Raw genomic sequence first — 16,138 nt, forward strand, 5'->3', positions numbered from 1 at the left:
GCAATGTAAATATGAAAATTTTTATGTGAAAAAATAAAAGACAGTATTGAAAGAAAAATATGCAACATATGTACATGATACAATATACAGTGATGTTGGTAAACAAGCAGGTATCTTGTCATGTCATATGAAAAACAAAACTTGCTCATCTGCAAATTGTGTGAAAATAATTAAACTTTGTCAAAAACTCATGTTCACAAGGCTTTGAAAAAATAAATAGGAAATACAGCATCAAATTTAAAATATCATTTGTTACACAGAATATAGAAAAAACAAAAATTGAAAAGAAAAATAGTGCAAAATTCTAATAGCAAAAATTACAAAAGTAAAATTTGTAATGGCATATGCCTCCCAAAATCAAAGATAAAATAAAAACAGCACAAATATTAACTTGTAATTGAAAGTAAAAAATACATTTCGATCAACCATGCTTAATTATGACACTTGTATACTAAGCTCAGATTTCACATAAAAACATCTTATTATGGCAACTCAGTATTTTTAAACACTGCATATAAATAATCTACATATGTGATTAAAAACCACATAAGGTATGTAATTTCTGATATCTTCATCTAGGATTTGTTTTCTTTGGAACATTTGTGAAGAAACATTGATATAAACACTGTATTATTTCTACACAATTCCACTAAATGAAACATCTTCGTGGGATTTTCAAAATAGGCTTACATATATAGTTTCTTCCCAGTGATTCTTCTAGATTTGACATAAAATATATACATTCATGTATTTGACAACACATGTGCACTGAAACTTCTTCCACATTGCTTGTGGACACAGGGCTTCTCCCCAGTGAGTTTCTTAGTGTCTATGTAATGAAGACTTAGCAAATCCCTTTCTACACTGCTTGCATACATAGGGTTTTTACACTGTGGCTTCTTCCACGTATTTGATAATAATTATGTGTGCTGAAAGCTTTTCTGATTGCTTACATGTGTACAGTTTCTCTCTAGTGTAAGTCCTTTCATGTCTCTGACAATGACTGTTTCTGCTGAAAGCTTTCCCATATTGATTACACACATGTTTTCTCTGCAGCATGTTTTTCATGTCTTTGACACTGACGGCTACATTGAAAAGCTGTCCCACATTGCTTACATATATAAAGTTTCTCCCCAGTATGGATAGTTTCATGTATTTTACATCCACTGGATCTGCTGAAAACTTTCCCACACTGCTTACATACATATGGTTCTTCCCCAGTGGAAAGATGTTTATGTTTATGAATACCATCACTTGTCCTGAAGGCATTCCCACGTTGCATATATACTATGGTTTCTCACCAGTGTGAGTTCTTTCATGTGTTTGATAATGACTGTGCTGAAACCTTTCCCACATTGCTTACATACATCTCCTCCATATGAATTCTTTCATGAATTCAACAAATACTACATGTACGGAAAGCTTTCCCACATTCCTTACATATATACTTTCTCTCCAGTGTGAGTTCTTTCATGATTTTGACATTCACGGTATGTCTTGAAAGTTTTGCCACACTGCCTGCATACATATGGTTTCTCTCCAGTGTGATTTGGTTCATGTCCTTCACATGCATCAGATGTTGAACACTTTCTCATATTGTTTACATACACTAGGTTTCTCTCCAGTGTGAATTCTTTCATGCTTCTGACAAACATTATGTGTACTGAAAGCTTTCTCACATTGCTTAATTACATGAAGTTTCTCTCCAAGTGAGTTCGTTTGTCTTTTACAAACATCAGATGTATTGAAAGCTTTCCCACATTACTTGCCTACATAAGGTTTTCTCTCCAGTGTGAATTTTTTCATGCTTTTGACAAATATGTGTACTGAAAGCTTTCCCATATTGCTTACACACATACGGTTTCTCTCCAGTGTGAGTTCTTTCATGTATTTGACAATCACTGTTTCTGCTGAAACTTTCGCCACACTGCTTACATACATAAGGTTTCTCACCAGTTCTTTCATGTCTTTGATAATTACTATTTTTCCTGAAACCTCTCCCACATTACTTACATACATACTTTTTCTCCTCCATCTGAATTCATGTTGTTGACAAATACTATGTGTGCTGAAAGCTTTCCCACATTACTTACATGCAGAGGGTATACCCCTACTGTGATTCGTCTGATAGATCTGAACATGACTGGTTTTGCCGGAGGCATTCAAATTTTTCTGACATACAAAGGTCTTGTCACTAAGATGAGTTCTTTCACTAAGACCAGAGCAGGACTTCTCTCACCGATCACAGTCATATGGTTTCTTATCAGCCTCTGTCCTTGTGATTCTGAATGGATTGGAAATCATCACAGATTTTTCTATATTCATTATATTTAAACAGCTTTCCTTTAGATTCCAAATATTCATCTGGCTTCAGTGCAGTGTGAGCTCTGATGGGCACGTTTAGTGACAAATGCCCAATGAGAGGCTTTCTACAAGAAAGACTTTCAATTGCTTTTAAACTACATTGTTTCATATGAACATTAGCATCTTGAGTCTAAAGGGAACTTTCTTTATGCTAATTCCAAGCTCTATATGGATGGTGTTTCTCAACCTCTTCATTTCTTAGATTTCTGCAACAGTTATTTTACTCTTCTTCCACTTTCTGGTTATCCAGGTATCTTCCCATAGTCACCATGTTCCTAAAGGTTTCCCCCATCACATCTCTATAGAGCTGCTTTGGGACACACTCAGCAAAGTCTACTTTTATGGATGCAGTTGACAGCCACATCCTCAAAGGTCACTGATTCCATTGTGCAGCTTGAGGGTCTCCTAGGATCTTTCTTATGCAGCTTGTAGCTTGTAGAAGTCACAGAAAGCAGCCCATCCAGCTGGGGTCCTCTCCACAACATGGGGCAACTGGTTATCAATGCTTAAATGTTATCTTGGAAACTAAGCAGTTGTGACTATGGTATTGTCCGTTAAAAACTAAAGCAAACTATACTAATAATTTCAATCATCATATAAACTCAGCACTAATGTCAATCAAAAAGCTCTCCTTTTTCTCAATAAAAACCAACTGTCTGGATTTCTTTCTTGCTTGACATCCGACCAGTTTTCCAATTGGAGCCTTTTTCAACAAAGAACATTTTTAAATGAGTCATTAGATATACTTATAACCCAGAACAAGTAACAAGAAAACAAAGGAGTCACACATACCATGAGCTCATTCTAAACAAAATTACATATTGCTGCATCACACAAACATTTAAGAACATTGGGAGGAAAATATAATAATATATTAAAAATCTTCCTTCACTAAAGAATCTAAGCTAAATTTTAAAAGAATGAGAAAATAAATTCTATCAACTACAACAATATACACATAAAGCATTTCTTAAAATTATACAACTATCAAGACTATAAGAAACAAGCCACCTCAGAAGGCTGAGACAGTAAGATCACCTCGAGTTCAAAGTCAGCTTAAGCTACAGAGTGGGTTGAAGGTCAACCTGAAGTACATGTCAAGACCCTGTCTCAAGAAAAAAAGGCAAAAAAATTCACATAGAAAGAAACAAAAGACACAATGTGTTCTTTCACATTTTCCCATGAAACTAAAATGACAGAGAAAACCCCCAAGTCAACATTCATTTTCTCACTGCTCAGATCTAAGATATTAGAATTCCTTCTCTATAAAGAGTAAGGTAATATTGTGACTCTTGGCATGAATATTTTTAAAAGCATGTAGCACTTAAAAGACATACCATCAGATTTGTTAAACATATTCCAAACATATTGATGAGTATTTTGTGTTTTTTCCCCCACTTATGTCTTTTTTAAACTCTTTCTCATTACACTTAGGAAAAACATATATAACATTCTCTGATGCAAAATGCTAAAGAGACAAAATCGACAGCATTTTACCAATTCAAAATTAAGAGATAAGGACCTCATCTAACATCATAAACCCAAACCTGAACTCTCATCACATAACAAGATGCCTTCATGTTTAGCTCAGTATCCCCTACATATCACTTGACACTGATTTTTAAAACATGTGAAAAAGTGACTTTTTGAATTAAATAGATTTTACAAATTCCTGCACCATTCATACAACCAATCAAAAGACTGGTTCAGGATTCTTAATTTCATGGAAATACCTGAACTTCAGATAGAGTACTAAATAAATTAATTTCAAGTTCAAGGTCACCAGGCTATCTGTATTGGTTTGTTAATACCAGCTTTATTAGAAAACATTATTTATGAACATTCCCTCCTTTGTATTCAATAATTTATGAACTACAGCCTCATGAGGCTCCATCTTGTGGCCTAATGGCTCAGTAATAAATCTTAACTCATTTGCTACAGGGCCATCTTTATCTGACAGACCACAGCCAAAAATTAACACCACTGTTTTCCACATACCCTCACTGTCACTGCTTTTAATTTTAAACTACTACAACTATTTGTATGTAGGAAATCAAGGAAATGTAAGTAGCAACCTACCATGGTTTTCTATGGTACTTCAGCTTCTTTTTCCGATCCTTTACTCTCCTTCTTGTCGTCTTCACTTGACACTGTTTTGTGTGACAGTACCTCCTCATAAGCCTGAGTCCCCCGACAGTCACTCACCATCAAATACAGCAAAGATGTATGAAGACTTTTGCTCTGGAATACACCTGTAACAGAAGAGGAAAACTAACTTTTCAAAATGCTTAATTACAGTGAGTTTCGTATCTGAGTGTGGAACCAATATACTATTGAGAAACAGTACAGAGGAAAATTACTTCAGTTCAAACAAAATGAAGGCCCGGTACCCAGCAACCTAAGTGACATGGCCAGAAAAATGAATGTTTTTTGTAGCTACAATAGGCAACTGGCTGACTTGCACTTAAGGAGCACCACATAAAAGAGCAACACTGTTACCGAGCAGCAGTGATGCTGCAACTATGCACGCCTGAATCCCAGCGCTCAAGAGGCTGAGTGAGGAAGCAGGACCGAAGCAAGCTCAAGGCCAGCCTCGGCTGTACAGTCTAAACTACAAAGCAAGACTTTGTCTCAGAAAAACCCAAAAAATAACAATGATGCTAATGCTGATGCTAATGCTGATAACTGATTTTCAATTCAAAATTGGTATGAAGCCAGACGTATGTGAAAATTCCACAGATAAGGCACCTCAAAATATAGCAGTACTACTGGCTCAGTCAAGATATTTTTCCACTTGATATCATCATTAGACAATGCTGGTCTTTCAATTATTTTCAGGCCTAAAATTCAAAATGCTTTAGTGGTTCTGCCCCACTAACTCCAAAGAGACCCACACAGCACTAGGCCGGAATCCCAGAATCTCACTAGACTGATTTCGTTACCCCTGGATGTCCCTTGCCAAAATCCCACACCTGTATTTCTGCTCAGAAGCCATAATCATTATTTTGCTACCGACTTTAGTCACACCGTCATGAAACTGTATTTTCTTCTAGACAAGGTAAAAGTAAATTCTGGGTATTAATGTAACCCTTGTGGTATAGGCCAACCTATATAAATAAAGACTGAAATCAAAACAGAACACTCTGACATAGAAATCAGAGGAAGTAACTTACATGCCACAGACCATGTAAATTCACAAAGAAAACAGCCTCCTCTTTGTCTAAATATTTTTCCTTTAGATTAGGAAATTCCCTTAAAAGACTATCATCAGTAATGGCTTCTTAATATTACTTTCTCTGAAGAAATCTCTTTTTGGATTTTTGGACTAGGAAAGTTATGCTTGTTACATTTAGTTCTCCTTAATACTTCAAATGAAAAAACAGACCCACAACTATAGTCAAATGACACTGAACTATGATTATATGCAAACCATCTGTATCTTATAACCAACCTCCCTATTTCTGGTTTAGAAAATCCCCATTAAATACACTAAGTAAGTCTGAGTATACACACACACACTTGCACAGGTGTAATTTTCTTTAAAAACGGACTGCATTACAAGCACAAGTGCTACAATTTATGGAATGTTTCTCTACAACCAAGATAAAAAACTAAACTGCAAGCCTGTGGTAAGAAATATCAAAACAAATGCTTTTGTCACGCAAATTATACCTTCCATATTTAGCCTGTGCTACATAACCAGTTGCTGTGGCATGTGCCTGTAATCCCAGCTACTTGGGAGAATAAAGCAAGAAAATCACAAATTCATCCCAACCTGGGCGACTTAATGAGAATCTCTCTCAAAATACAATAAAAAAGGGCTGGGGTACAGCTCAGTCATAAAGCATTTTCCCAGCAAGCACAAAGCCCTGAGTTCAATCCATACACACAGGTTACACTATACAATGTAGCATCTTCAGCATCTCCCATTCCCAGACCTACTTCATTTTAAGAGATTCATTCGGTAATTAGGTGTGAATCTAGTTGCCCCAAAACAAAAGCAGTATTTCTGTGTTTTTTAATTTTATTTAAAGAGAAAAAGAAAAACAAAAACAGAAAAAGGGTACACGTAATACAGAATTTAAAAAAAAATAAACAGTAAGAAATCACTAGTTAATAGATTATATAAAAGCAGTATTTCTTTGTGGTCACTTGAGACTAAAAGTCCACAAACTTTATACAGTGCTAAAGTCAATAATCCAAACATACTAAGGAAGCAGACTGAAACCAGAAGAGAGAGCACAATGCTCAGAAAGTGCAGAAATCATGATCACCAGAGTCACTCAGCAGACAGTGGCAACCCTGTGTGTGCACTGAGAACCTCTGTGAACGCCACAGACTGGCAGCACAGCACACAAACCCACGACAAAAGCACAGCAGCTCCGAATCCCACTCTGTGGGGCTACAAAATGAATTCAGAAACCATCTACTCAACGCCATCCTCAGCTCACACATAAAACAGAATCAGATATTAAAGGTCACACAGTGAGCAGGGCAAAGGCAGGGTCTGGAACCTACACGCTAGGCCAGTGATGGCAAAACACTCAGAACCAAACTGCAATCCCAAGCCCACTTATTGATTACCAAGTGCCAATATTGCAATTAAACCCAAATCCTGAGGCTTTAAGTTTAGAAAAAACAACTCATACTCTTGGCTCACATGCTGACAGAGAGGGCTCTGTGTGCCTACTGCAGCACACATGCCACAGGCAGGCCACTACCTACTAAGCTGAAATTTTCTCCCCACTATATTAAACTGACTTTTTTTAAAACACAGTATTTCATATACTTTAAGCAGGTATAAAAAACCACAAAACACTTTTTTTTTTCAAGTTTCTCCTTTTTAAAAAATAGTCAAGTACTGGACGTGGTGACACATACTTGTAATTCCAAAACTCAGGAGGCTGAGGCAGGAGGATCACTGTGAGTACCAGACCAACTTGTACTACATAGCAAGACCTTATTTCAAAAAAAAAAAAAAAGAAAAGAAAAGAAAAGAAAAAGAAAATACTCCATTGGAACTCAGATTTTGTACAGGCACCATTCTAAAAGCTTTTCATACATTAACTCATTTAATGCTCACAACAACCTCAATCACCATCTTTACTTAACAGATACAGAAACTAAAGCATAGCCAGGGATACAGCTCAGGAGCACAGTGTCTGCCTGGCAAGTACAAGGTCATGAATTCAATTTCTAGTATAAAAAAAAAAGAAAAAAAAGAAAAGGGAAGGGGAGGGGAGGAGACGGGAGGGGAGGGAAGAAATTAAAGTATAAAGATCATTCAACCTAATTAAATCACAAAGAAAGTAAATAGAGCCAAGTCAAATCAGACAGTCTCCTTTAGTATTGTCTATAAAGGCACTGACATTCACATTAAGGGACAAATTTTAGCACTTTTATTTCAAAAAACAAATCCACAGATTTCCCAGTACTGTGTAACATACAGACTCTGGAATCAAATGCCAGCTTTGCTGCTTATCTAAGCCTGAGTTTCCTCATCACTGCAATGGGTGGCTGACTAGGCTTCACTTTAAACTAAATGAGATGACTTAGCCAAAAATATCTAATAATATCTAACAAACAGTGTACACAATTCTTTCAGAAGAAAAAACCCTGTAATTTCCTAATGTCACATAAAAAAACACTTTAAAAGTAACAGCTATCTGTACATTTCTAAGGGGAAAAAACATACCAAGCTTGGAAATACACTAACTGTGCTCCACTTAGCAAAATTACCTTTGAACAGGTGGAATATATTTATGTAAACCTACGTGTACGTATATGTATCATGTTTCCTATTGAGCATTTTTCTATATATTTACATAATTAAAGCAGTTTTAGGTCTACAGAACATGGAAAGATTCCCATATATGCCTTCTCACCATAGTTTCAGTTATTATTAATTAACATTCACAGTTTAAGTACTACTCATGTGTATTCTATGGTTTTGACAAATGGTATGCATTCTCCACTAATGCAGCTAATAGGATTATTTCACTGCTCTTTTAAAAATTCCATGTTCCACCTCTCCAAACTCCATCCCTTCCCCTCCAAACCCTTAGCAACCACTAGTCTCTTTATAGACTGTACCTTTGCCTTTTTAAGAATGTCACACAGTTGAAATCACATAGTACATAGCTATCTTAGTTCACCTTCTTTTACTTCTTTTAAGGTCTTTTTACAATCTGAGTTTTGGGGTTTTTTTATTTTGGGGGTTTTTTTTTTGGACTTTTTGAGATAGGGTCTTGTTATATATTGTTATGCCATTTATGCTGGCCTTGAGCTTACTTTGTAGCTCAGGCTGGTCTCAAACTCACAATGATCTTCTTCCCTCAGCCTCCAGAGGGCTGGGATTACAGGTGTGTACCACCATGCCTGGCTGATAGCTCTCTTTTTATTGAATAATAACTGCACCGTATCAGTGTAGCACAATTATAAAGTTGCCATAAATAGTTACTGCAGGGTTGTTTTGGGATGAGCTGGGTTTGAGACAGGATCTTGCTGTGTAATTTAGGCCAGCCTTATATAACAGGCTGATCTTGTGTAGCCCAGGCTGACCGTGAACTCACAGCAATCCTCTGCCTCAGCCTTCCAAGTGCCAAGACTACACCCACACCCAGACTTGTAGGAAGTTTACTGGGTGGACTTAAGTTTTCAACTCTTGTGGAATATGTTCCTTGGATCATACTTAAGAGTAAACGTATTTTTTTAAGAAAGTGCTAAAATATCTTAAGTGACTGTACTATTCTGCATCCAGTAAGGGAGGAGAGATCTTCTGTTATTCCACATCCTTTCCACCATTTGGCAGTGTCAATATTCTTGATTTTGGCCATTCCAATAGAGGTATAGTAGTGCTGCCTTAATTTGAAATACTCTACTGACACGTATGTTGAGCGTGTTGGCATATGCCTACTTGCCATTTATGTATCTTCTTTTAAAGTGTCTGCTCACATCTTTACCTATTGACTGGGTTGTTTTCATACTGTTTAGTATTAAGAGATCTTCATCTATTACAGGTACCAATCCTTTATCAGACATGTGTTTTGCAAAGGTTTTTGCCTGCATCTGCCACTATCATTTTTCTTTTTTAACAATGTCTTTCACAGATGTTTTTAATTTTAATGACTTCCAATTATCAATTAGAATCAATTATCAAATTTTGTCATGGCCTGAGCTTTTGAAGTGCTGTATTACTTTTTAAAAAAACTGACCCCTAAGGCCAAAAAGCCTTAAAAAGGTTACCCAAGCTACAAACCAAGACTTTTTTGCACATACAACCATCAAAACTTTTCCCTAGGAATAAATCTCAAAACTAAAGAAAAACACTACATTATAAACACTACATTATAAAAGTCTGATAATGACATATTTTTCTGAAATGTAAGAAGAAAATATTAAAAATACTTTAAAAATTCCAAAGAATATCTTGTAAGCAGTTTGACATAGAGTTTAGCAAATTTACTCCCAAAATAGTTACTGAAGAGAAAACTTCAAATTTTGTTAATATTTCCATAGACTAGCTCTTCAAAATAATTTATGTAAAAATAAAATGATGAGGCTCTAGCTCTTTATAACAGAAAAACCATATGTCTACTACATTAAAAATAGAAGACAAGGCAAATTCTGGGATACATAAGTAAATACATATTTATTAATCCACCATTCTGTATTTGGTATCATGCTTAGTACAAAGATACAAAATCGATCATCAACTCAATTCTGGAAGGTAAATTGGAGCTAATGCATGTAAACGTAATATTCTCAAATCTCTTCAAACAAAACTTTCTCTACATAGTGACATTAAAGTACTTGGGACTACAACATGAAAAGAATACTAATTTCAGTATTTTCCTCTAGAAGTTTCCCTCATTTTTTAAACAAAAGAGGTACAAGGAGTAACATTAAACACAGAAACCTACAAATTATGTAATAGCCAATATCAAAATTCTTACCTAGTCCAAAAGTTCAGCTACCAACCTTATCACCACCCTCTCAAAAAAAAAAAAAAAAAAAAATCCTACAATGATACAATACCTTGATCTCATCACGTAGTTGGAAGACTTGCAATACTGGGCCAGAAGCCAAAAGATTCCTTCTGAATTAACAGTATGAACAGGATGACACACTAGTTTCAATCTTAACCTAAAATACACTGTACAAGCCATATTAGATCGAAACAAAATGCTTTCTGATATTTATTTCTAGTAAGCAAAGTGAAAAAGAGTAACCAAAGAGAGGATATTAAGTAACCAAAGAGAGGATAACTTATCTCCTCACTGAAATGAAGTCAGTAGCCCTTCCTAATCCCTGACAACATGATACCTACAGTACACTCTATAGAACAAGAATCAGCTAGTAAGACGGTACACTTGGTGAGCCAACCATTCAATGTACTTCAGCAACCATTTGCTGAACACCTACAATATCCAGTGTCCTATCCTGAGCACTAAGACTCCATCAGAGAGTAAAAGACACAAAAATAAAAAATTTCTGACCCTACTGTTGTGGTAAAAGAGGGGAGCCAAGGGAGGAAGAAGAGAAAGGAGAACACAACAAGGTGAAAGGGAAAGTGAGCATAATTTCCAAGCATGCCTATATGGAAAAGCTACAGTGAAACCCATTAATTTCCACTATTAGTATATGCTAATAATTACCATGTAAAAAGAAATCTCTGCCATATGGTTGAACTCAGGAAGGGGGAAACAACTCTTTAAAAAGAGTAAATATAAAAATAAGTAAATTAAACATTATGTGTGAAAGTGTGAGGGTTAGTGGGTGACAGCCTGAGCACACACAGGAAATTTCTGAAACCCATGGCCATGGGGGTGACTTGATGGGATGAATTGGCAGGGGACTAAACGAACACAGCAGCCCTAACGAGGAGCGGGCCTGATAAAGGAGCCCAACTTGGCTATAGTGGAGTGAGACAAGGACAGGATTGCAGCTGGCAGAGAAAGGTGGGCGGTGGCCAGACCACCTAAGGCCAAGTCAGGCAAGACAGTAAACACTGCAGGCCTTCCACACAATTAAGCCTCTACTTCTCCACTCTAAAAAAAATGCAGCCACAGACACTGTCTAGGCATCAACAAGTGTGACTGTATGCCAATAAAATTTGATTTACGGACACTAACATTTCAATTCTATATCATTTTTCCATAACAAAAAGTTTTTGCAAACAAAAAGTGCTTGCAAACTTTTTGCAAACAAAAAGTTATTTTGTTTGAAAAAGAAAATATTTAATCTCTACTTAAAATTTTAAAAGCCAGTTTTAGCTCACTGGTGATATCAAAACATGCAGTGCACCCAAGATCAGCACTTGTCTATAATCCCCACTTGGGAGGCTGAGGCGAGAAATCATTAAGCTCAAACTTAGTTTAGGTAATTTAGGGAAAACCTGTCTCAAAAATCAATATAGCTTGGTGGTAGAATTCCACTGGATATGGCTTAGTAGTTGAATACTACTGGGTTCTATCCCGAGCATCAGGAAAAAACAAAAACCAAAATGTGCAGTGGGAAAATTTAGGCTACAGGTCAATAGATCTACTCCTAATACAGGGAACTTCTGAATACTTTAAGGATTGTCGCTTTTACTATGAGGTAGGAAGCTCCTACAGTTCTGAAGAAGAAAAATAATATGACCCATGTCTTTAAAAATATTGCTAAGAGGTTCAAGGATGTAGCTCAGCAGCACAGCACCTGTCTGGAAAGCATGAGGTCGTGAATTCAATTCCTAGTACCAAAGGAAAAAAAAAGTATTTAAAAATATTATTAAGGTAGGCCAGGCATGGTGGTGCATACCTATAATCCCAGCAACTCTGAGCCAGCCTGGGCTACAAAGTGAGCTCAAAACCAGCCTCAACTGCATAGTGAAACCCTGTCTCAAAGGGTGTGTGTGTGTGTGTCTGTGTGTGTCTGTGAGAGAGAGAGAGAGAGAGAGAGAGAGAGAGAGAGAGAGAGAGAGAGAGAGAGAGAGATAGCCATAATGGTGTGGTTAATAAGAGTGGAAAGGAGATCACTTAGGAAGCTTAGTGATCAGTCTGGAGACACACAGTGCCCCTCAGTATCTGGAGGAGACTAATCCCATGAACACCCCTCATAGCAAAATGCATAGAGATGTGATCTTTTATCTGGTCTCTCACCCCATCCTCTCCGCACTGTTACCCTGTGGTTGTGCTTTCTGGCTGACATGAACTTATCAGGTTCCTCTGCCATAGCTTTCTGCCATGATGTTCATTCTTTGGAACCAGCTGGTGGTCATGGACTAAGACCCCCAAGACTGTAAGTCAATTAAAACAGCCTTTAAATTGAGGATGTTGAGTATTTTGTCCAGCAACAGGAAAACGGGCTAAAATAGGGAGTAAAACCAGAAATTCAGTTTTGGACATACTGAATTTGCAGTCTGGACTAGTATATAACTTTGGCAATTTTCGGGATACAGGTGATATGCAACGCTGGAAGATTGCCAGGCAAATAGGTACACCAATGAATGGGAACACACAGAGAAGGAAGCACAACTATATTAAGAGGAAAGACCAAAGAAGTAGGAGGAAAAACAAAATGTGGAAATCTTTATTTTGCAACCTTTATTTTGCAACCATGAATGTTTAATAATTCAAGGAATTGTATTCGGAAATCTTGCACACTACTCTATAGCTCTACCATTGATAGGAATTTCTAGTCTTCTACACTATTCTATTCTCACTTCAGCCTACTGTTAGGGAAAACTTTATCTTGAGAACATCAAATTTATCTTCAAAATCTTATGGCTATTCATTAACAACTGGTATTCCACTCAATATTCAGTGTACATCTAACAAAGTCATTTACAATAGGGTGCTAATGTAATTCCCAGTCATTGTTCATGTTACTATAGTTCCAGTCAACACAGGAAAAATGGCTCCTCCCCCAGAACACCTTGTACAGTGTGCTACCAGTAGGTTCTAAATTAAACTATTCTTTTAACTGGATTCTAACTCTTTTCTGCCATAATTTGTCACTGTTCTGTTAAATACCCATCTTTCCCTCAATTAAGCTTTACTTAATACCTAATTTTAATTTCTTCCTCCAAGTCACCCAGCACTTTTTCAATTCCTTACTGAACTATCATTCATTTTTAGCTATTTTTATCATAAGCCTCTTATGAAATAACTTACTCCTTTATCTCCATAGCTGCTAGGTTCGGCATTTAGGTACAATGCCTTGTGCTCAGGAGGGTTTCGGTAAAATCTGAATCCAATCCTAGATATGTCTTCATTAGAGAGTTCCATCACTGCAGAACATAAAGAGTGTCCACATCTGAAAGGCCACCATCTCTTCCCACGTAATTTCAAGGCAGTCATAACCACAGTAACTTATGAGAATTTCTGTACCTGCTTCCATAAATACAAATGCCATTATTTATTTGACTTACTCCATCCATCTTGAATTACCACATTCCTGCCAGCTTGTATCAGTGGTAGTACATACATACAGATCTAATCACTTGTATAGGTCTTTTTACTTATACAATTAATAAAAAGCCAGATGGGATAGTCATACATGGAACACTAGTGGTTCAAGCTACCTGGCAGTGAGACACACAAATTACACCTCATTGTGAACACGTTAATCCTCCAAGCCTTCTCCCATTCCTGTAAGATATCAGTATTTAGCTTCTGACACATACCCTACTCTCCTGGTATAAATATCAGAATTTTAATGACCATGCAAATAACCCTTCTAAAATTCTGACCTCTCTATTCCTTACATTCCTCCAATGTTCAAATGTTCTTTCTGATTTTAAACAACTAAACAAGGGCCTATAAATCACTCAGACTACCATTTTCCACAGTCCCTTGCCTTTTGCAAGTCTTCACTTCTGTTCTTATTCAACTGAAATTACATAATCCATGATTTATCACCCATACCAGCAATTTCTTTTGTTATACTCTCCTGGCAAAACCTCAGCCATGGTTAAATCCAATCCTCTTAGTTATGTTACCTCAGTAACCTTGGACAGTTTAATGTGGCTAAGGAGGAAAATATATACACACAATTATACTAATCAGTCTTACATGATCATTATCACCAGCAGTCCATCCCAACCAGCCTCTCACCCCAACACTCTACTGAAACAGCCTTGTCATGGTCCTCCCCAGGATTTCCCTATTTAATCCTGTGAAAGATTTTTCAATCCTCCCCTTAGTTGACCTCTCAAGAAGAGACAAAACAGTAAACTACTTCCTTCTTGAAGCACTTTGCTTCCCTTGACTTCCATCCAAAACACTCTCTTTTATTCTCTGCCTATTTCATCAATTTTCCCACTGTCTCCCTCCTTCCTTGTGTGTATGTGTCTCTCTCAAACAGCATTTCTCTGTATAGCCCAAGCTGGCATTGAATTTGCAAATCTTTCTACCTGAGCTTCCCAAGGGCTGGGGTCACAGACATGCACACTACACGAGGGTTCTTTTCCTTCTTATCTCTACAATAGCAAGTGCTCAAGTGTCTCAGGATCCAGCTCCCAGACTGACATCTCTTTACTACAACACAACACACACCATTCCCTGGCAAGTGGATCCAGACTTGAGGCTTTAAACACCTTCAGTACACTGAGGACTCTGCAAATTTTTATCAACCCGAGTTCCAGATTCAAATCATCAACATATACACCAGATGTCTAACAAGCACCTTAAATTTAATGCCTCCTTCATCAACTGCATGCATGCACACACACACACTCACACACTTTGTTCCCCCATATCCTCCTCTCTCAAAGCAGCTAACTTTATCTCTCCAATTGCTTGTGCCAAAAACATGAGTCATCTATGATTCCTCTCTTGCACTGATACACCATATCTGATCCATCTTCAAATCCTGTCATCTATACCTTTTAACTCTATTTGAAATCTGAATACTCCTAGCTTCCCACAACTACCACCCTGGTTAGAGCCACCATTTCTCATTGGTATTATACTAGCAGTTCCAACTAGCTGCCATGTTTCCCTATTTAGCTTTTTCTCAGCAGCAGCATAAAGTGCTTCCTTCTAAAATCTAAATTAGGTCATGTCATTTTCCACTAAAAAACTTTCCAATAGCTTCCTGTCTCTGAGTAAACACTTCATAATAATTAAAGCTACACAGCCCCGGTACCGGTAACATGATTCCTAAAAACTTCCTTGTCTCTTTCTCTTATCACTATCATCTTCATGTACTATCCTCTACCCACACTTGCATGCTGCTAAGATTCCCACCCAGAGTCCTCTACATTTGTAACTCCTTTCCTCACTTTTTCAGTTGTCTGCTAAGAAGTCCCCTTCTTATAAACCCATCTTTGATTACCCTACACCAAAAACCAAGTTCTCATGCAGCAAACCTTCATAAAGTACACTTTTTGTAACTCTGTTTTGTCCACCTAAAACAGTGACTGGAATAAGCGAGAAATTCAAATTTCTCAAAATATTTTCTCATAACACTGCATTCAATGCTCACAACGGTCCAGAAAAGTAGTGAAAACAGAACAGATGACATAAATCTCTTTTATAATATGAAAGCACTAGCAGCAGAGAAAGAACCTCTCTGAGATGTGATGTCCAGACAGTGAGATATAGCAACAACATAAGAAAGAAAAGAAGTGGGTTCCCTGGACCAGGAAAGATCTGAAGCAAGAGTTAGAAGTCTATGGGGTGAGCAAAGAGAGAAACTTCAACAACAACAAAAAGATGTAGCAGGCAGCACCTTCTCCAAGTAGGGACTCCCTGCGTGGGGGGAGTAGTTCAATCCTACTACCATACGG

General features: G+C 37.1%; 1 protein-coding gene across 7 annotated transcripts in view; it reads right to left on the reverse strand.

Annotated features, from left to right (window-relative positions):
• Strbp (spermatid perinuclear RNA binding protein) overlaps positions 1-16,138 on the reverse strand; it is a 153,548-nt gene that overhangs the window by 66,777 nt on the left and 70,633 nt on the right. For all 7 annotated transcript variants that reach the window (XR_216319.3, XM_013153378.2, XM_063227097.1 and 4 more), the window contains one exon: positions 4,444-4,616. Coding sequence is in view for 6 of the 7 variants with exons in the window: in XM_063227097.1 (XP_063083167.1) it covers positions 4,444-4,541 (98 nt within the window). In the remaining variant the exon portion in view is untranslated. Of the gene's footprint in view, positions 1-4,443; positions 4,617-16,138 lie in introns of those variants that run through there.

This window comes from Cavia porcellus, unplaced genomic scaffold, assembly GCF_034190915.1.
Source record: "Cavia porcellus strain 051 isolate PalLab524CR breed Dunkin Hartley unplaced genomic scaffold, mCavPor4.1 scaffold_1, whole genome shotgun sequence".
Lineage (NCBI taxonomy): Eukaryota > Metazoa > Chordata > Mammalia > Rodentia > Caviidae > Cavia > Cavia porcellus.